The sequence below is a fragment of the Lissotriton vulgaris genome, chromosome 1_2, assembly GCF_964263255.1.
Source record: "Lissotriton vulgaris chromosome 1_2, aLisVul1.2, whole genome shotgun sequence".
In the NCBI taxonomy this organism is placed as follows: domain Eukaryota; kingdom Metazoa; phylum Chordata; class Amphibia; order Caudata; family Salamandridae; genus Lissotriton; species Lissotriton vulgaris.
Genome location: NC_141686.1, coordinates 73,791,924 through 73,812,725, shown reverse-complemented (window position 1 = coordinate 73,812,725; position 20,802 = coordinate 73,791,924). Strand labels below are relative to the sequence as shown.

Genomic DNA, 20,802 nt, shown 5'->3' with positions numbered 1-20,802 from the left:
CGAAATTCAGAAAACCTAGTATGGATTGTAAATTCTTCAGCGTTTTTGGAGCTTGGAGTACAGCGCACTTCTCTAAGAAGTTGTCCGCTAGGCTTTTTCCTTCACTTGATAATTCGTACCCTAAAAATAGTACTGTCAGATGGGCAATTCGGGACTTTTTAAAGTTGAATTTGTAACCCTCTGCTGCGAACCCAAGTATAATGGTGTTCACTCTTTTCAAGTGAGTATCCAAGTCGTCATCAGTGAGATAGATATCATCTACATAAGATAATGCCTCGTCATCATATATTTTTAGTAACTCTGTTACTCTAGCTGAGAATAGTCCTGGGCTGTTCTTGAACCCCTGTGGGAGTCGATAGAATTTTTTCTGCGACCCAAATGCTGAGAAAGCGGTCAAATGTCTGCTTTCTGGTGCAATGTTTTGACAAAAAAAACCATTAGATATGTCTAATGTCGTTCTATATTTTTTCCTAACTATGTTATTCATTAGGGCTGCACTATGCGAGTTTTGTACTGCAAATGTTTTACAACATGCATTAAGATGTCTGTAGTCCAAAACTAGACGATATGCATTGTCTGGCTTGGAGACAGGAAACAAAGGATTGTTCATTTGAGAGGTGCATGTTTCAATCACCCCCTGGTATTCACGTTGATCTAAGATCTCCCTGACTTGTTTTTTAGCTTCTTGCTTAATGGGATACTGCCGTTGGGCAGTTGGTTCACTTTTTAATTGGATTTTGTGGGGAGGTGAGTCCTCATCCCATCCTACATGAATTTTATATAATGCCGGTGCCTGGGCTACTGCCCATTTCCTTGCATACATATATTTTTTGTGAATCGGAATGTGATTCGAGGAGGCAGGCATAATCCTTTCTTCGCCACGAGGGCACTCCCTGACAAACTCTGGGGGGCAATCTTTTTCAGCTAACAGAATATCATAGCCTTTTGAGAGTTTATCCCAAAATAGACCCTTTATTTTCCTAGTCTTATCACCCTCTATACGCAATGTTATTTCGTATATCTTATGGGGCTCGCTAAGTCTGGTGTCGGCAGTTTCAACCTGAATGTATTCATTCGTGTCCACTGTCTCCAGATGACTCATCAAGATCTTGCGCGCTATACTGATTTCTGCTGCACTGTCCAACATTGTCAATGCCCACTCCCCGTTTTTCAACTGTGTCTTCAGTATTCTAGGCATGGTTGATTAGTCTAATACTGGCTATCTTCTTTTTTGGAAATTGAGATTTTTTACTCTGAGCAGGTTCCTTGTCTTTGGACTTGGTGTGCTCTCCTGGGTCTGACCGTCCTCTTCTTTCCGATTTCTGCGAAAAAGATCGAGAGGGACGTGTATCAATACTTTGATATCTATCAGGTTTTTTCAGATTATCCCTATTTCTAAGGTTATATCTTTTCTCAGAGGGCTCCCTCTGGGGAGACTGGTGTTCTCGAGTCGGAGTTCTTTCCCTCCATCGAGGAGACCTTCCTCTGGACTGGAAAACTTTTTTCTTGGGAGTGGATTGTTTATTTCCATCCCAGCTCTTTTTAGGACTGTTTAAATTATTTTTAATAAATAATTTTTCAGGATTTTCGAGCAGTTGGGGCTTAACTGGTTTTCCACCCAAGCTGTCTCTACCTAATTCTTCATAGCATTTTTCTATGATTCTGGCAAGCTCAACTGGCTGATCTGTTATATCTGTTTCCTTCAACTTCTGGCGGATCGCCACAGATGCTGCTTCTCCCTTTATATTGGCTAATAATATAGCCGAGACCTGCTTGAAGTCTTTCAGTAATTTCATACCAAGATTTAAAGCGGGCTCTGGACCGTATTCATTTTGAATCTGTTTTAGCACTTCTGGTATTACCGCCATAGACGGAACACCATGTGTTTTTGTGTAAATGGAAGCAAAGACTGTACCCCAAGTGTCACAGTCCTCCACGTGTGGTGCGATTCCCATAGGAAGGCAGATTGTCAAGATTCTGTGTTTCTCTATAGGGGTAGTATCAGGAAATACTGCCTCTATTTGAGTGATTTTCTGTGCTAACCAGAATGGAATTTGTTCCCGTTTTACGGGTGTTTTACCACGCCATGACTGTATGTTCTGTGGTGTAATTTTATTAGTGTTCCCCTGATGAGGGGTCAGCTGTGGTACATTAACAGCTGGCTGGACTGTTGCAGTCCGCATTACATATTGGACTAATTGCCTATGTATTTTAATTAGTGTTTTTAGCTGTACTAACAGCTCTTCCTTTGACATTTTTGCAATGTCAGGATGTGGTGTGTAGCTGGCTAGAACCGGCCACGTTGCTCCTGGTCTACCTAGTGGACCGAGCCTAGTTATGTGATCATTATGTTTTAGGGCGCCATTAAACCAGAGCAGGTGCTCTTGGAATTTTAGTGGGATTTCAGTCTCCTCGAAAGGAGCGTACTCTTCCGGAGGTTCCTCTATTTTGTAATAGTGAAACTCTTTTGTTCTAGCGTTTGCCGCTGGAAAGTTTATCCATGAATAGAATACCTCTGTCTGCCGATATTCGCTTGCCTCTATCACGAAAATTACTGTACCACCTTGTGGTGTCAGTCCATTTTCTATAAGTTTTAAAGTTATAGACTTTCTTAAGTGTACCGGGATGATAATTGCATCCGTGTCTGTCTGTAGGAGACTCGTGTCTTCCTCTATTAGTAGGGTTGCCAGTCTAACTGCTTCCCTTTCTTCTTCACTGTCTGACATTTTATAAATGCAGGCTTTGCAGAGTAGGTCTTCAAGGAGACAAAGATTAGGTGCACAATATTTTGGAACACTGTATCCTTCAACGTTGAATAAACCAGAGCTTTACATAGGAATCTCTTCCTACTGAGTTCGGGCGGATTTTAACCTTTCACCCACTCCAGACGTCTATTGGAGTATTTACGGGAGAAAGGGGTCTGTGGGAAATATGCACGACTGAGTTACTCTAACGTCTTGCGTTAGTTTATCGCCTTACCAAACGTTGGGCGCCATGTAGTGTAGTTCCTAGTTTCCCACTAGGCCCTGCGCATTAGAATAACATAAACAGTAGTATCGACGTAGAAGTGCAGTTCTTCCAGGCCTCTACTGACTATGTTAAACTTAATTGGGTTTGTTACCAACTAGCTCAGAGGTCACTGGAAACTTTCTTCTCTGCATAGGAAGTGATCAGCTTCCCTGGCACAGACAAGAAGGGATTCAGTTTTCCAACAACCGTGCAACATGACAACTTTGCTCCTCAGATCAAGAGTCGATCTCTAGGGTCGTGTGAAACAATAGACAGTTATTTTACTCAGTCAGATTAGTGCAGTTTACTTTCACAATATGTAGAGAATAGAGAGACGGGCGTTTGTCAATAAAGGGTTAACATTTATTGAACAGTCTTTCGTCTCGTACAAGAGAAATGTATTGCCACAATTGCAAGACTTGTTATTATAAAAAGTACGTACAGTAAGATAAGTATTGCGAGATAATACTGTAAAAGCATTGATATGGTTTCTTAGCCATACAATGGTTTAAAAGTAATAAAACATATATACATTCATATATACATTAGGCTAAAATACTCAACTGGTGCTTCTAACTACGCCTACCCCAGTGTACCTGACCTAAGCCTAATACTTGGGAGGGGAGTAAGTAAGTAACTTTAAGTTAAGTTGGTTTTGCCAAGGTTTGCTTCAAGAATTCTCTTCTAAGGGTTTAGTCAACACCATACCTCTGAATAGAATGATGGAAGTCTGGTATCTCCTTCAGGGGGTCTCGGTATCCCAGTCACCCGCAAGGGTAGACCAGAAACGCTGGAGCTGGATTTCTCTGCAGGAGAAAGGCAGCGTCTCTCTTCAGCGCGTCGAGGAGGAGGAGGGGGGACAGCGTCCGCGGGCAGCTGGCATCTGCTGGGCTCTTCGCAGAGGGACGGCTGTTCAGCTCCTAAGCTCACCACACCATCGTTCGCGCTTTAGCAGCGATAATGGTATCAGTAGCTTCACCAACAGCAACGGGACAGCAGCAGCATCAGCGTACTGCATACAGCATACAACAGCAATGGGACACCAGCAATTGCTTAAGGCAACGTTGGTAGTATTTATACCTGAAAGGTGCCTTGTTTGACGTAAGTTTGCTGGACATAAGACGTCAATTAAAGATGTCACTAGGAAGTGATAGCTATCAGTTGCTCATTAGAGTTCCATTACTAATCAAAACACAGCAAGCGGGGATTTCCAGGTTTGCTGAGTTTTTATCTTATTGAAGAACTCAGAGTGTTAATCTAGGAATATCAGATAGTGACTTCTGCTCTGTCATTGCACTAATTGGTTGCAAAGGAAGTGGCAGAGAACTATTCTGGAATGTGGCTCTGTTCGTGTGAGGCCAGAGATGACTTTCTGAATATTGTACTTGAACGGTTATGCCAATATAGGGAATAAATGGATTTATAGCCGAATAGGGGCATAAGGTCACAGTATCGATCAGGATCCTAGATAAGCACGCAACACTACAGCTGGTGGTAGAGTCCCTGGCACAATCCATGAGGATGGCATACAGTTTAGTGTGGGATGAGCTTCTGCTCTCAGGAGCCTGGCGGCGTTTCTCGATAAGGCAGAGAAGTGAAGATGTGGTTCAATTTATTCTGAATTTGATTGACAGGGGGCTATCCAGGGTGACAATCGCAGGTAAGTTGACAGCAATTGCACTTGTAGGAAACATTTTATGGGGTTATGCACCATCGGGCAGGGAGCTTAGCACCCAGATGCTGGAGGGGTGGGGTAGAGAGCTAGGTCAGGTAGGACGGACTCAAAAACCTCTTTCTTGGAAATAGCTGTGCAGGGTTTTACAGATATTGCCTAGAGTATGCTTAGACGAATATGAGACAAGCCTTTTGTCCACAGTGATAGTATGGGCGTTTTTTGGAGCATTTTGGGTATCAGAGTTGTTGGGACCCAGGTCAGGGGGAGGAATCAAATGGTAGGATGTACTACTGCATCAGGAAAGAGTGTGCCTATGGTTATGTAAGTCAAAATTGGATCAGAGGGGTGCTTGCAAATGGAAATAGGGTGACGGCGTTTCAACTATTGGCCGTTTTGCGGAAAGTGCTCACAGAGTTGGGTATCAATGGTATGGATTTTGGGACTCATTCTTTCAGGACTGGGGTGGCGTCAGAAGCAAATAACAGGAGGTGGGGGCAGGGACATTATGAGATGGGGTGGTCCTCAGATTGTTACAGGTGATATGTTTGTAGCGCAGCCTGGGGGGGTTAGCGCTGTTGTGTTAATTCCTCATGTTCACACAGTTTTTCTTGTTTCAGGTTCTGTGGCTGGTCCTCTCGCCAGAGAGATGTGAATTTGGATAGTGGGGCACTCTTTTGAGAAGTGGAGCCAGGTCCGGGCCTGCACCAGTTACTTTAGAGAGAAATTAGGTTACAATAAAGATATTTTTAGAGCGTTGTGGAAGGGAAGAGGCAGCATGCTCTAGAAGGAGCTTGTACAGTCTTTGAATGGTTTGTTGGTGTCCGGAAGGTCTCCAGACATTTTGTTGCTTCACTTAGGTGAGAGCAGCCTGGTAAGAGAGAAGGGGATAGTTTTAATAAGGAACATGAAAAGGGACCTGGCCCTGATAAAAAGGCAATGGCCTGGTGTTCAGTCATTTGGACAGAGTTTGTTCCCCGCTGGGTATGGAGAGGCGCAGTGTACAGGGCCGGGAGGAAACTCAATATGGAAATGGTTCATTTTTGTAGGAAAATTGGGTTTGAGAGGCTTGCTCATAGAGACATCAGATTTGACACAGTAGAGTTCTTCAGGGGTGATGGAGTTCACCTATAGCGTATGGGCATGTAGTTTGGTTTGTTGGAAATCAGTGAGGTATTAGCCAGGGCTTTGAATGTACAGAGCCACTAGGACTAAATTCCTATGAGAAAGGCGGGGCAGAGAAAAAGGGGGGCGGCTTTTCCACACACGCTCCCACTTTTTCCTGGGTGGTGGGGTTTTTAAAGGTTGGTCAGGATTGGCAGAAGTCTTTAGTTCGGTGTTAGACATTTGTGAACGGGGGAGGGAATGGGTAAGCAGGTAGGCTGAGTTTTTTGAGTAGATGTTAGGTAGTTACAGTTTCAGAAAGGCAGGTAGGGAATTTGGGTTTAATTGGAGGGCAGGATTTGTAACTGCAATACTGTGTAATGTGGTTGTTATGTAATGTTATCATTTTATTGGCAGGGTGGGAAATTTTGATGTGGGGATCGTAGGGGCGGGTGGAACAGGGGATCAGTTATTTGATGTATAGTGAGGTTTTAGTTTTGTAAGGCAGTTGCCAGTGTTCTCATTGCGATATGAACCTGTTTCAATAAAGCAACCTTTTACACACACAAATTTGTCTCGGTTTGGCTTGCCCCCCTCCCTCCCAAAGACTTGACACGAGGTTAAACTGTTCACGGTCCTGCTGTTAAGTTCTGTCACCAGTAAAGGGACGCAAGTCAGTGGGTAACTTCTTTTCTTTATTTAATAGACAGCTGACAGCAGGACAACACACAGCCCTGGCTAACGCTTCTACCTACAACCGCCCTCCTTCAATCCCTCCACTCCATTCCTCATGGAAACCCTTACATTCCAAAAGGAATGCAAAGAACCCAACACACTTTCTTGGATTGTGGAGAGCAGGAATGGGCACTTCTACACGCAAGTGGCTGATGGAAGAACATCAAACACGCTTTCAAGGATGCGTGCCACTTACACAGTTAATGCATCTCCTGAGAGCCTCTTTTCTACTGTACTCCAGCCAGTAATATTGTGCAGGTGCAAGGGCAAGGACTTTGCTTCATTTGCATGGGGCCACGGCATTCAAATGCCGAAAATCTCCTATGACATTTCACAGGCACAACATGTGCTCAACGGGCATCACAGCAGTTGTAATTCAAGTCAGCAGCAGCCATGAGACAGAAAAAGTAGAGGCGAACGCCGACTGAACCCCAGAGTATTTCACTCATGGCCCTTGTGATGAAAAAATGTGTTTGTGCAAGTGCAGCCTTTGAGTTATAGCAGAATGAATCTTGCATCTCTACTTGCATTGAAATCTCATGGATACCATTATGCAAAAAGGGTTCCACAAGCAACTATTTCAGCTAGAGCTAAACCCTACTGAATGAAAGTTGGGTGGTCTTATTACAATTAGGCACTGTAACATAAGAACTGTTTCCAAGAATCAGAAGCTTTCCAAAGTTTTTTCCATGAAATTAAACCGGAACTAGGCCCATAGTACTGTAGTCATAATAATAGCTAATGTCATTATGCCAGATGCCAGTGGAGCATCTTGATTAGAATCATTTTATTTATAGGAGATCAGAGAGCTGGAGATGTCTGAAACATCACATGTACATGTGTAATGACTTTGTCTTGCCCATCTCCATTCAGAAGAGTCAATGCTATGTTGAAAGTGATAATACCATGGGGAATTACAAAAAAAGGGAACAATTGGCAGGCATAATTCCCAGTTCTCTGCCTTCAGTATTTGGGTTCCTGAGAGCAGGGTCAGTGATACCACATCCATATTAACCAAGCTAAATGTAGAACCTACTACGGGACTCGTTTTGAAATGTACCAGGACAATTATTTATTGTATGAATTTAATTATTTATTTAAGTTTAATGATGTGTCAATTTTCAATACATGGGTTTATTAAAAGGCCCAACATCTTTCAGGTAGATCCCCTACCCTTCATCAGCATTTTTATGTGCATACATTTCACTAGTCCATCATCCCCTCTGGTATTGCTTTGTTTGCCCTAAGTTGGCAGGGTATACCCATACATGGGTCCCTTGCTCACTTTGCCACTGGATTCAATATAGCCTGGCTGATGAGGGTTAGGAACCCAAAACCGGTCCCAGGATGCTTGTTTCCGGTCCAGGGAAGACATGGCTTGGCAGTTAGGCGCTGGACTGTTCCCATGAGGCACAGGGTCAGACTGATTTGCATATGGCGATGTCTGAACTGGGGTGGTGGAGTGAGCTAAACAATGTTGATGGACTAAACTCAGATCAGTTGACTGGGGTGAGTGTTTGATTTGCTCAAACGCTCTGTCCATCATTCCCTTTGGTATCGCAACTACATTTTACTAGTGACAATGACAATGAATGCCAGTACAGATCTAAGTTGGGTGACACTGACAACGCAAGACTAACTACTACATCACAGATTCCTAGGCCTCATAGATCATGGATATGCTTTGCCCCATTGTCACAAATGCACTTCTGGATTTTTAAGGGAAACATAGGTTATCGAGCCCATCATGGCAAACTCAACCTGTGTGCCAGACTCACGTAATGGGTAACTGAGTAAAATGAACATGAGGTGTCAGTAGGTCCTTTTCCTGGATGGACAAGTAAAATGACCTGAGCCTCTGAAGTAAACATGTAGCTGCCCCCAACCTGTCTCACCACACACTGGCGAATGAGGTTATGAGTTAGGGCACGTTTTGTCGGTACAAGCAAACCATTCCCCTATTCCAAAAGATTTGTGTATGTAGGCTTTTCGGGGCGAGCAGGATTCACAGTGAAGGGCAACAGGCGGGTTTTGGTTATTGCGGGTTTTATTGAGCTCAACAAATGATCTGAACAAGTCCTTCTCAAAACGGGTGTTCTTCTGGGGGATCGGCTCCTCGACCTTCGCCTTCGTCGGTTCTCTAGCAGGGTCGTCCTCCGAAGACCTGTCAGGCTCCGTCGGGTCGGGGTTGCTTCGGGTTCCGTCTTGACCTTGCTTCCTCCCAGGTATCCAAAAGAAAACAAACACAAGGGCACTCGTGAGAGTTCTGTTCGGCAATCCGCCGTGTCAGGGAAAAGGGAGTGAGGACTTCAAACCACGCGTGCTCCCAGTCTGCAGTGTCAGGGAAGTGGCGTGAGGGGATAGGATCGGTGCTTGGGATAGTGAAGGGGAACCGGGACCCAGGGAAGTTTCACGGGACAGGATTACCTCCCTTGCGTCCCACCCAACCCCTGAGGCGATTACGCACCTGCACGAGCCACGCACCTCCCCCGGGTGAGTGGCTGGGCGACACGTGGGGTCGTTGGCCTCCTGGCGTCTCCAGGTCCGGCACGGCTCCTCGTCCGCTTCCTGGCGTTTCCTTCGTCTCCTTCTCGTCTCGCTCTCGTCGTTCTCTCCCTGCCTCCTCACTCCAGGTGTACAAACACACCTCGTCCTTCCTCTCGTCCTCTTTTGATGACGGACGGTCGTGTCGGGACTCCTCCCACTCAGCAGCTCCGGGGCAGTTAAAGGGCCAGTCACCATCATCCTCCGGTATCACGGAAAAGTCCTCCCCCGAGCCTCGATAGTCCGTCTGCTGAGTGACAGAAGAGGGGTTAGTGCAAGCCTCGTTCTTAGACATTCCCTCCTGTTCATAGTCCGAACTCGGAACGGGGTGCCAGGCCCCAGGTGCCCCGTTACAGTGTACTTTACTGTTGAAGCAGAACAAAAATTAGACAAATCCACCTTGGCTCTCAGATGTTGACTCTGCGATGAAAAAACAATGGGTCATCCAGCTAAAGTTGGCAGTTCGGGCTGGACTGTTCCCATGAGGCACAGGGTCAGACTGATTTGCATATGGCCATGTCTGAACTGGGGTGGCGGAGTGAGCTAAAGAATGATGATGGTACAAACCCAGATCAGTTGACTGGGGGTGAGTGTTTGCAATGTTCAACACTCTGTCCATCATCTCCTTTGGTTTTGCTTTGTTCTCCCTAAGGTGGCAGGGTATGCCCAGACGTGGGTCCCTTGCTCACTTTGCCACTGGATTCAAGCTAGCCTGGCGGATGACGGCTGATTAGCCAGAACCGGTCCCAGGATATTTTTTTCCGGTACAGGGAAGACATGGCTTGGCAGTTCGGGTTTGACTGTTCCCATGCGGCACAGGGTCAGACTGATTTGCATATGGCCATGTCTAAACTGGGGTGGCACAGTGAGCTAAAGAATGATGATGGATAAAACCCGGATCAGTTGACTGGGGGTGAGTGCTTGCAATGTTCAACACTCCGTCCACATCCCCTTTGGTCATTCAGCTAAAGGTAACAATAGGTGATGCAGCTTTTTACACAGTGCATGAATGTTTGACCATACAGTCCATAATGGGTAGTTTGGTTAAATAAAAAGTTCCATTCTTTGAGTCCATAATATATAGAATGGCTGGTGTTTTTCACAGTCCTTGGCAGGAAGCATGGGTCATATGCTAGTATTCGGGTGTTTCTACTGACGTCTATGTCAGTAGGAAGACTCCACAAGAGGGTTAGCTGTGTTATTTTTTTCAGTTATTCTAGTGTAATTAGCTTTAGGTAGGTTGATGGGAAAAAATAAGAGTTGAATTCATGTTGAAGATCTTTAGAAAAAGCTTAAAATTAACTGAGATAGAAAGTAATTTGACATTCTTTTCAATGGAAGATTATAAGATGGATAAAGCAGAATGAAGCTATGATATATATTCAAATTATGATTTTCATGACCCCTTCCTGTCTTCAACAGAAGGCATGTCCTGCATATGTCTGATGGCATAGAAAATATGGGCAGCATACAGTGGAAACTGGCCTTGTGCTTACTCCTGGCCTGGATCATCTGTTACTTCTGCATTTGGAAAGGAGTCAAATCTACTGGAAAGGTAAGACCTCAGCATCCATTTATTCTGATTCATTTTGTTTCGGATGCTAGTAGAAACCAACAAATCACAGACACTACAACAGCAACATATCATGTTACTAGAGGGCAATAAAAAATGTACCATGGTTCACACGCCTAATTTCTACATGGTTCGGTTGGCATGATATCCATTTGCTATGAAAATGAACCCCCTGAAATTGTTTTGGAACTGTTCACTATTAGAATGACTCTTCCATATTCAACGTGGGCTGAAATGTTGGCCTTAGAAGAGAGAAGTACTCCAGCTTCACCCAGTAAAACAGTACCTTATGAAGAAGCAGCTGTTCTAGGAGAAGCCGGATTATAAGATTGCTGAGCTAGTATGATAGATAAGTAGGTTTATGTATGAGAGGCAAATAGCTATCTGTAACTATGCTGTGACACATGCAGGTACAACAGTGGGAGAGTAGTCCATGCAGTGTGCATCAACATTTGTGCACTAAAGTGTGGCAGTGGTCTGTGTGTGTTCTTTGTTTGTCGATTTTATTGATTGTTCAATGACAAGCAAAATGGTGTGTGTACTGTGCACTAAAGCAACGTACGTTCAATGTCTGTTAAGGTACAGACTTTAACCATGCCAAACTCAGGTTTTGTGTTGAGTATGCATTTTGAGTGGGGTTGCGGTGATATTTTAAAACTACCTTAAAGGAACATTTATGTCTATGATGATCCTTGGGTGTGGAAGTCTCTCCTATATGATTTAACTCTCCCACACTTATACATTCTTTGGTTTGCTTATCTATCACCCCCTGGGTCAGCCTCTGAATTCTTACATGCTCTGCCCTATGTTCTTGCTGTAAAAAGCTCACAGAAAGCCAATTTTACAGGGGCGTCTCCTCCACTAGGGCGGAGGAGCGTCGCCCCACTGCTTTCTAGCAGTGCGAGAAACAGAAACATAAAATGGTAATAACTATCATTTCAGGTTTCTGCTTCTCGTACTGCGATAAAGCAGAAGCGTTTGGTTGCTTGTTCGGGATGCTACACTGCAAGCAGGGCTAAGCAGATGGGGAGGAGTGGTGTGCCCACTCCTCAGTGCGCATGACTGGTTTGGTAGGCCATCTGGGGCCAACCAAACCAGTCATGCACACTCTACCTCCTCCATGTAGGCTGCAATTCAACCTATATGGAGAACATGGCCGGTGTCGCGCTGGGTGATTGGGGGACGCTTGTTGGCCTGCACATACACTGGCACACTAATAAAGCACACACACACTGGTGGCAGGTCGTATGGGCCGGAAGTGCCGTGCGACCCCGGCCCCTTTATTTAAGCTCACTGGCCACGCATGGCCAGAGAGTGATACATTGTGCGGAGGTGCTTCCAGGGATGCTCGCCCCAAGGGACGCAACACTAGAACGCTACAGCTGGGCCATTAGACCCTGGGTGAGCAGCGTCCCGACCAATCACAACGCTGCTTGCAGCATTGTGACTGGATTAGGGCTGAGAGCCTGATTGCCTGCTTCCTGTTCCTGCCTCTGGCAGGAGAGCAGGGTAGAAGAAGAGACGACACGGAACCCAGCTGGCGGGAAGGTAAGTTATATTTTTTATTTAATATTAAATTAACTCCCCGGGGTGACCCCCTCCCTGCATGACCCCTCATACCCTCACCCGTGAGTCATGCAGGCCACGAATTCAATTGTACACTGTTGGGTGACTTAAATTTGCACCTCAAAGTCAAAGTCTGCGAACGCATAGTGCTTTTTATACATGATCTCTCATCTATACAGCTCCATCAATCGGTTATGTCACCAACTCACAATAAAGGGCATCTACTTGATCTAATTCTCACAAATATTCCATGCATGACAGCGAAAGTCCCCCTTCCAGTCTGCTGGTCACTTCATCATTCGCTTTTCCCTCCAATAAAGCCCCCATAACAACACAACCAAGGATTACTCAACAATGGACTAGGTTAGACACGGCATGATGAGAATTGGCCTCACACAAGGCAGTTTCTGGACTACCCAGAGATATTTCCGTATCATATACTGCATTGAAGGACTGGGTAAATGTTTCCCTAGAAAAGTTTATTCCATTAAGGCTGAGCAAGAATGCTCCGCCTAATTCAAAAGCTCCATGGTTTTCTGCAGAATTTAAAGAGCTAAAGCAAGAATGTGAAATAAGGGAAATAAAGCAGAGGGTTATTTCTCATGAAACATACAGAATCACATAAAAAAGTATCAGCATGCATTCAGGAAATCACCGATGTATGATTTTACAGCTAGGACTGAAAATTCCTCTAAAGCCCTGACGGAGCTCTACAAAATTGATACCTCTTTCTTGAACCTGGCATCACAGGTGTAGGCCTGCGCCCTCTGAGACCTACTGTGATCTAACTACTTTATTGGGAAAGCAAGGCTTATTTATGACACACTTGGGGCATGGAACTATAAGAACATGATCAACAAGAAGATCTCAGCGGATAGGTCACAGTGAGAACTTTTATTCTTCCCACTGCTCAGCAAGGAGAGAATTCTGACCGTAACAAAACTGTAAAATGCTGCTCCTCATTGGATCCTGCATCCCAAGACATCCTGCTGCAAGGGGGGGGGGGGGGGTACCATTCTCTTGGTACTTACTGACACATAAAATAAGTCATGAAAAGCTGCTGTGTGCCTGACATTTGGAAGCACGCTATCATCAGAACACTATTAAAGAAACCTACTCTGGACCCAGAGTTAGTTGAAAGCTGTAGGCCCATTTCCCTCCTCCCTGGTGTTTGCAAAATTCTGGAAAAAGTGATAAATGTCTGTATTTTAGGAATCTCATAACATCCTACACCATACTCAAACGGGTTTCCAATCAGGGTGTATGCAGAAACAGCACTCCTAATTGCCACTGAGGAGCTAAAAAATGTATTGACCAAAATGGGTCTGCTGCTCATTATGCTTGATTTAAATACAGCATTTTGGCATGGTTTCCTACCCAACCTTGCTTTGCAGGTTGGACGTAGAAGGGATCACAGGACGGGCGTTACAAAGGCTCTCGTCTTTTCTAAACAACAGAACCTTTCAAATTAGCGAGGGGCCATACGTTATGAGAAATGCCGGGACTCGCACTCGAGTTTACCGGCGTGGGGACAGAGGACGCGAGATAGGCGCCAGGTCGTGCAGAAGAGATTCTGGAGACCGGGTAGCGGCGGAACTGCTTATTACTTACAAATACTGCTTTGGATAATTTTGGGAGCTCACCTCACGCCACAGGACCATGTGAACTGGAATTATCGCCATATGAAATACTATAATACTGGGAATACGTACAGCTGTGAACAAGTCGCATGTACTAATTCACAAGAGGCGATGAAACACGTATTGGCTTGGAAAACTAGAACGCCTGACAGCAGGGAGACTGATTAAAAAGAAGAAAGAATTGATGTAATCCATCCACTTTGTTGTGTGTTTTTACAAACCTCTGAATAGATTGTCTCTTGAAAACGACGTGTGCTAGGGTATAATTTTTTTTTTCCCATACTTTTCCACCACCCATCACCTAAAATGTGGTGTTCCCCAAGGCTCTTCCTTAAGCCTGACACTTATTAATCTTTATGTTCGTCTACTGTTAGACATCATTTTCTCTCTAGGTTTTTCTGTAGTGTCTTATGCATACGAAACACAGATCATTGTCTCCCTCACGCCTAAAACTGGACTTATCGCATAGTAGCTTAACTTGTGCTTAAAGCAAGTCACTGATTGGATGACTGACAGCTGTCTGAAGTTAAATGGCTACAAAACTGAGATCCTGGGGGTTGGTAACAGCTTGCCACTTTGGAACCAGCTAAACTGTTCCACTACCCTGGGGGATCGTCTGTCCCCCAAGCCAGATGTGAAAAGCCTGGGTATTAAACTGGACAGTAAACTCACCATGGGAGCCTGTTGGACCTGCGATGGGCAAGCCCAGCACAAAGGGGGTAGCTTGGCTCAAGTGCCAAGGCAAGTGAAGGCTACCGTGTTAAGCCGACTTTGACCCAATAATATCTCCTTGTACAACCACCAAAAAGAAGGACACCACACCACTGTTGTAGAAAAATACGATTCCTTTATGTAAAAATTCTCTGTTGTGAATGGGGATCAATTAGGAAAGCACATTTACATTTCTCTTGGCCACAATTTGCTGGGTTTCGATTGTGGAATAAATACAATAAATAAGCTCAGGATTACAATTCATCAACAAATATAATAAATATCAGGAATAAATGTCTTCAATAAATAGAATAAATATCGGGAATAAATATCTTCAATAAATAGAATAAATATCACTTTCTGTATTGCAGAATAATTACTGGTCCAGTTAAATAAACATCTACAGGTTATTCTGGTATCGCTGCCACCAATTAAATACTTCAGGAACACTACATTTGCAAATACATTTCAGGTTGGAAAGATAACTCTTACAGTTTATGACGATTTCACCAATAATGTACACAGGCTTCTCTGGGCACACAAGGAGTGTTGGGACTCTTTAAGAATCACACGGGGGTTATGCTCGTGTATCTAAAAGGCAAGGAAAGACAGTGAACACTTCATTTACACTCGGCTGCCACCGGGTTGAGATCTCTGTTTGCCGGTGGGGTCTAAGCGCGCCTAGGGGCTTTACCACTGCTAGCACTCAGGCGGCACCAGTTCAAAGTCTTTAGACTGACAAACGGGGCTGCCGAAGAGGTCACACAATCTTCGCGCTCAGTCAAATAAATGCCGGTTAACAGTTCCTTTATATCACCTCTTTCCACCTGAAGAAACGGGCCCACCTCACATCGGCTGCAATCGAAAAGCGATTCAGTCGGGTTCAGCACTTCTCTCGCCAGCGACGGGTTCTCAGGGGTTCCACGGACCTCCCTCTGACTTCCTCAAACAGGGATGGTTCCCGCCCACAGCTACAGCCGCCGATTCACTGGGGAGGCGCAGAGACAGTAGTCCCGCCCAATGAAGGCTGGCCTTTCCCCGCCCCGGCGCACCACCTCACCTCAGTCTGCGCAGGAAGCACGCTACGCCGGTGGAGCTCGGAGACGTCCGAGCTCCTCGCTGGAGGCGCCTGTCACAAGGAGGCACAGAAGACTTTCGCGGTCGCGGCGAACTTGCTCTCGCCTCGCGACCCGAGTCTGTCGTAATTCACCACCGGGGGGGCGGGGAAGGCACACGAAAACGGCCACAGTCTCTTGGGGGTGACGAGGCACTCGCTGGGCAGGCGCTGTAGGCGCGAGGTCACCACACACACAACTGACTGGAACGCCAGTCAGGATCCACGCCAGTGACCCTTGCTTGCTCTACTGCCCGCGCTACCAGCCGCCTCAGGGGTCAACAGGGCAGGTGTCAATCTGGTGTCAAGTCTGGAATCTCCTTCTTCACCTAGATCTGGAACATCATTATCCTATCTAGTCTTCTGGTCATCTAAAATAGCCCCCAGGGACTGGACCTTATATAGCCAGTGCCCTGAGGTGCTGGCTCGTGCCAGTAGGTTCTAGAACCTTCTTTGGGCCAGGCCAATGACATGGCACTTCTGAGAGGTATTTGGGACCCTAACAGCCACCATACTGGGGTTCTAGAGCAGCCATTTTGTGTACCTGAGGGAAATAAAGAAATTCCTGTCAGGAATGCGCGCCAAGTAAAAGGGCGCCAAAACCTTGAAAGGTCAAGGTTCATGGAGGCTCCATGGGGAGTCACTCACATGAGGAAAAAGGATGGCCACCATTTTGAGGCCATTCACACAGGTTGCCAATCCCAGTCTATACTGTCACAGGTTTCGCCAGGTGCCTTGTAAATAGGTGCCAAAAACCTTGTGAACAACTGGGCGTCAAGGAACATCCAGCCCCATGAAACAGCATACAAAAGGTCCTGGTAGACAAAGAAAAGCGACAAATTTTGGGAGGTACAGGGGAACAAAGGAAATCATAGTGGTGAGGGGACTCTCAGAAGCAGACGGGTCTAACACGCGTCCCCCCCAGCTGAATGTGGGGAGAGCTACCCAACCCCTTGGGACTCAACACTAAGGCGGAAATACCCGGAGAGACCGTCTGCATTGGCGTGGTCAACTCCGGGTCGGTGTTCCACCCGAAAGTCCATTCCCTGTAGGGAGAGAGACCACCTCAACAGTTTGGGGTTTTCCCCCTTCATCTGCATGAGCCAGCGAAGGGGTCGGTGGTCTGTCTGAACAAGGAAGTGTGAACCAAACAAGTATGGTCGCAGCTTCTTCAGTGCCCAGACCACCGCAAATGCTTCCCGTTCAATGGTACTCCACCTCTGTTCCCGGGGATGCAGTCTCCGTGACAGAAAGACCACGGGTTGATCCAGACCCTCTTCATTGAGTTGCGATAACACCGCCCCCATGCCAATATCGGATGCATCTGTCTGGACAATGAATTCCTTCGTAAAGTCCGGAGCCTTCAAGATGGGAGCGTTATACAATGCTTGTTTCAGAGTGTCGAAGGGTCGCTGACAAGCCTCCGTCCAGATGACTCTCCTGGGTTGCTTCTTGGCCGTGAGTTCAGTAAGGGGTGCCACGATAGTGCCATACCCCTTTATGTCCCGTTTGTAGTAACCTGTGAGGCCCAGGAAGGCTCGGACCTCAGTCTGGGTCTTGGGGGGTTTCCAGGCCATGATTGCCTCAATCTTCGCCTGAAGGGGCTGCACCTTTCCCCTGCCCACCAAGTGACCTAAGTACACTACCGACCCCTGTCCAATCTGACATTTGCTGGCCTTGATCGTCAAGCCAGCCCTTTCCAGAGCTTGGAGAACGGCTTGCAAATGCTGCAAGTGATCCTCCCAACTGCTACTGAAGACAGCTATGTCATCCAAGTAGGCAGCAGAGAGGGACTCCATCCCGGTGAGGATCGTGTTCACCAGCCGCTGAAAAGTGGCAGGAGCGTTCTTGAGCCCAAAGGGCATGACGCAGAACTGGTAGTGTCCATCAGGTGTGGACAAGGCTGACCTTTCCTTGGCTCCATCAGTCATGGGAATCTGCCAGTACCCTGCAGTGAGGTCAATGGTACTGAGGTATTGGGCAGCTCCCAACCGGTCAATCAGTTCATCCGCCAGAGGGATCGGATGAGCATCCGTTTTGGTTACCGAATTTAGTCCTCGGTAATCCACACAGAATCGCAATTCTGGTGTGGCGCCAGGTGGAGCAGCTTTGGGCACCAAAACCACCGGGCTAGACCAAGGGCTACTCGAAGGTTCAATGACTCCTAGCTCCAGCATCTTAGCTACTTCACTTCGAATGCTGGCCTTCACCTTGTCTGACAGCCGGTAAGACTTGGACTTCACAGGTGGGCTGTCTCCTGTGTCCACATCATGGGTACACAGGTGGGTCTTACCCGGGACAAGGGAGAACAGAGGAGCGAATGACCCCAAGACCTGGCGACATTCCTCCTGCTGCTCAGGAGTAAGGGATGGCGAGAGTTTCACTCCCTCCACCGACCCATCCTTTTCTTGAGATGCAAAAAGGTCAGGGAGAGGCTCGGTGTCCTCTTCCTCTGATCCGTCAGTCACCATAACCAACATGACTTCGGGCCTCTCGTAGTGGGGCTTGAGGTGGTTGGCATGTAACACCCGATGTGGGTCCGAGGGGTCTTCACGTCCACCAAGTAGGTAGCCTTGCCCATCTTCTCCAACACCTCATAGGGACCTGTCCAACGGTCCTGGAGGGTACTCAGCTCTCCAGGCTCCATCACCCACACCTTCTGACCAGGCTCCATCTCCACCGGGTGAGCATTGTGGTCATACCACGCTTTCATCACAGACTGGCTGGCTTCCAAGTTGTCAGAAGCTTGCTTCCACAACTTAGCCATTTGGCTCCGGAAGGCCAGCATGTAACTCACCACGTCCCGGGGAACTTTCCGAGGAGACTTTTCCCAGGAGTCCCTCACCAGGCTGAGAGGTCCACGTACAGGGTGCCCGTACAAAAGCTCAAAGGGGCTAAAGCCCACTCCCTTCTGCGGAACTTCCCTGTAAGAAAAGAGCAAACAGGGTAGGAGGACGTCCCATTTCCTCCGCAGGCTGTCGGGTAGACTTCTGATCATACCCTTCAAGGTTTTGTTGAACCTCTCCACAAGGCCATTGGCCTGTGGGTGATAAGGAGTGGTAAACCGGTAGGTCACTCCACACTCCTTCCACATTGCCCGCATGTACGCTGACATGAAGTTGGTCCCCCTGTCAGACACAACTTCTTTGGGGAATCCCACTCGGGTAAAGATCCCCATCAGGGCCTTCGCCACTACCGGTGCAGTAATGGTTCTCAGAGGTATTGCCTTTGGATGCCTTGTGGCATGATCCACCAGTACCAGGATAAACCTGTGACAGGATGATGTCGGTGGATATAGGGGCCCAGCAATGTCGATGCCCACCCTTTCAAAGGGGGTGCCAACGACGGGAAGTGGTTCCAGGGGAGCCTTCAGCTTCATCCCTGTTTTCCCACTGGCTTGGCATGACACACACGACCGACAGTATGTGTCGGACGCCACCCTCATTCGAAGCCAATAAAAGTGGGGGACAAGCCGTGCAAAGGTCTTGTCCTGTCCCAGGTGTCCTGCCAAGGGAATCTCGTGAGCCAACTCTAATAGGAAGGCTCGGTAACACTGTGGGACTACCAGGGCCCGTGACAGTCCATGCACTGGCGCCCTGGGCTCACTGTAGAGGAAACCATCCTCCCAGTAAACACGATAGTTCCCAGACTCGTTACCTGCTGCCTGGGCTTCAGCCTGTTGCCTCAGACCCTCGAGGGTGGGACATTCCCTCTGTCCCTTGCTCAGTTCCTCCCTGGATGGTCCCCCCTCCACTCGCCACTCAGCGGGGATAGGCAGATCCTCCAACGGAACCATGTCCTCCTCCGCGGACTCCGGGTCCATCTCCTCCGATGGCCTATCCATCTCACGGGGCACGAACATCGAGGCAGGCTCCTCCTGTCCTCGAGATGCTCCCTCATCGGCAGCTGGGTGGGCCTTTGTTCCAGGCTCCAACCCATGCGACTTCTCCTCCCGAGCAGCCCCCGACCTGGTACTACACAGGCCCAATCAGGTGTACCCAGCATCTCAGAATGAGTACGGTATTCCACCTCCTTCCAAGCATTGTGCTCCATATCATTGCCCAGCAGACAATCGACTGGCACGGTGGGGCTTACGGCAACTCGAAGTGAACCTGCAACCCCTCCCCACTCAAAGGAAACCTCATCCACGGGATAGTGGCTCATTCTGCCGTCAGCCATCGCGGCTGAATGAAGTACGCCTGGAATCACCTGCTCTGAGGACACCAGATGACTCCTGACTATAGTCATACTGGCTCCTGTATCTCTCAGAGCTTCCCCTCTATGGCCATTGATGGTGACCCATTGCCCATACTTGGTAGTATTTGAGGGCACCTGGATCTTTGGAACCATCTCCCGATCACCCAGGAACACTAAGGTGACAGCCGCCCACTCCCTCCCCTTAACTAACTAAGGGCATCTCCTCCCCGAGCGCTACACTAGCAACTCCTGAGGCCTTTCCTCCAGTGGAAGGGGGTGGTCTCTTTGGGCATTTCGCGTCTCCCTTATAATGTCCAACACCACTGCACTCAAAGCAATGGACAACCCTTGGCTGCTGACTCTGGAAAGGATTAGGGTTCTTTTGCGGGCTAGCCTTAGAGTTGGAGAAGAAACTTTTCCCCTTAAAGTTATTTTGGGGGCCTTTGGAGAACTCCTATTTCTTATTATCTCCCCCCTCTTTCTTCTGGGGAGCGCCCTGTCCGGACTTCTGAGAATCTCCTCCCGTCCCCTTCGTGGACACTCGGGTACTTACCCAGATGTCCGCCTCCTCAGTAAGCTTACGGGGGCAAGTAAGTTTGCTGTCTCCCAGGTGCTGCCTCAGCTCGGGAAGACATTTCTCGAGTAGATGTTCCTTGAGTATGAGATTGTACAACCCTCGATAGTCTTCCACCTCACTACCTTGGACCCACCCATCCAGGGCTTTCTTGGCATAATCCAGGAAGTCAACCCAATTCTGTGAGCTCAGTTTGTGGCTGCCCCATAACCTCTGCCGGTATTTCTCTGGGGTCAACCCAAACTTTCTGATGAGCGCCACCTTCATGGCGGGGTAGTCTACCTGATCCTCCCGGTCTAGGGCCAATAGGGCATCCCTACCTGTAGGAGGCATGTAGCGATACAATCCACCACCCCAATGCTT

The 20,802-nt window shown here is 47.4% G+C and overlaps 1 protein-coding gene across 1 annotated transcript in view; it reads left to right on the top strand.

Annotated features, from left to right (window-relative positions):
• LOC147733934 (sodium- and chloride-dependent GABA transporter 2-like) overlaps window positions 1–20,802 on the top strand; it is a 1,073,416-nt gene that overhangs the window by 300,894 nt on the left and 751,720 nt on the right. The window contains exon 6 of the mRNA XM_086952829.1: window positions 10,487–10,619. Within this exon, the coding sequence (XP_086808955.1) occupies window positions 10,487–10,619 (133 nt within the window). The remainder of the gene's footprint in view (window positions 1–10,486; window positions 10,620–20,802) is intronic.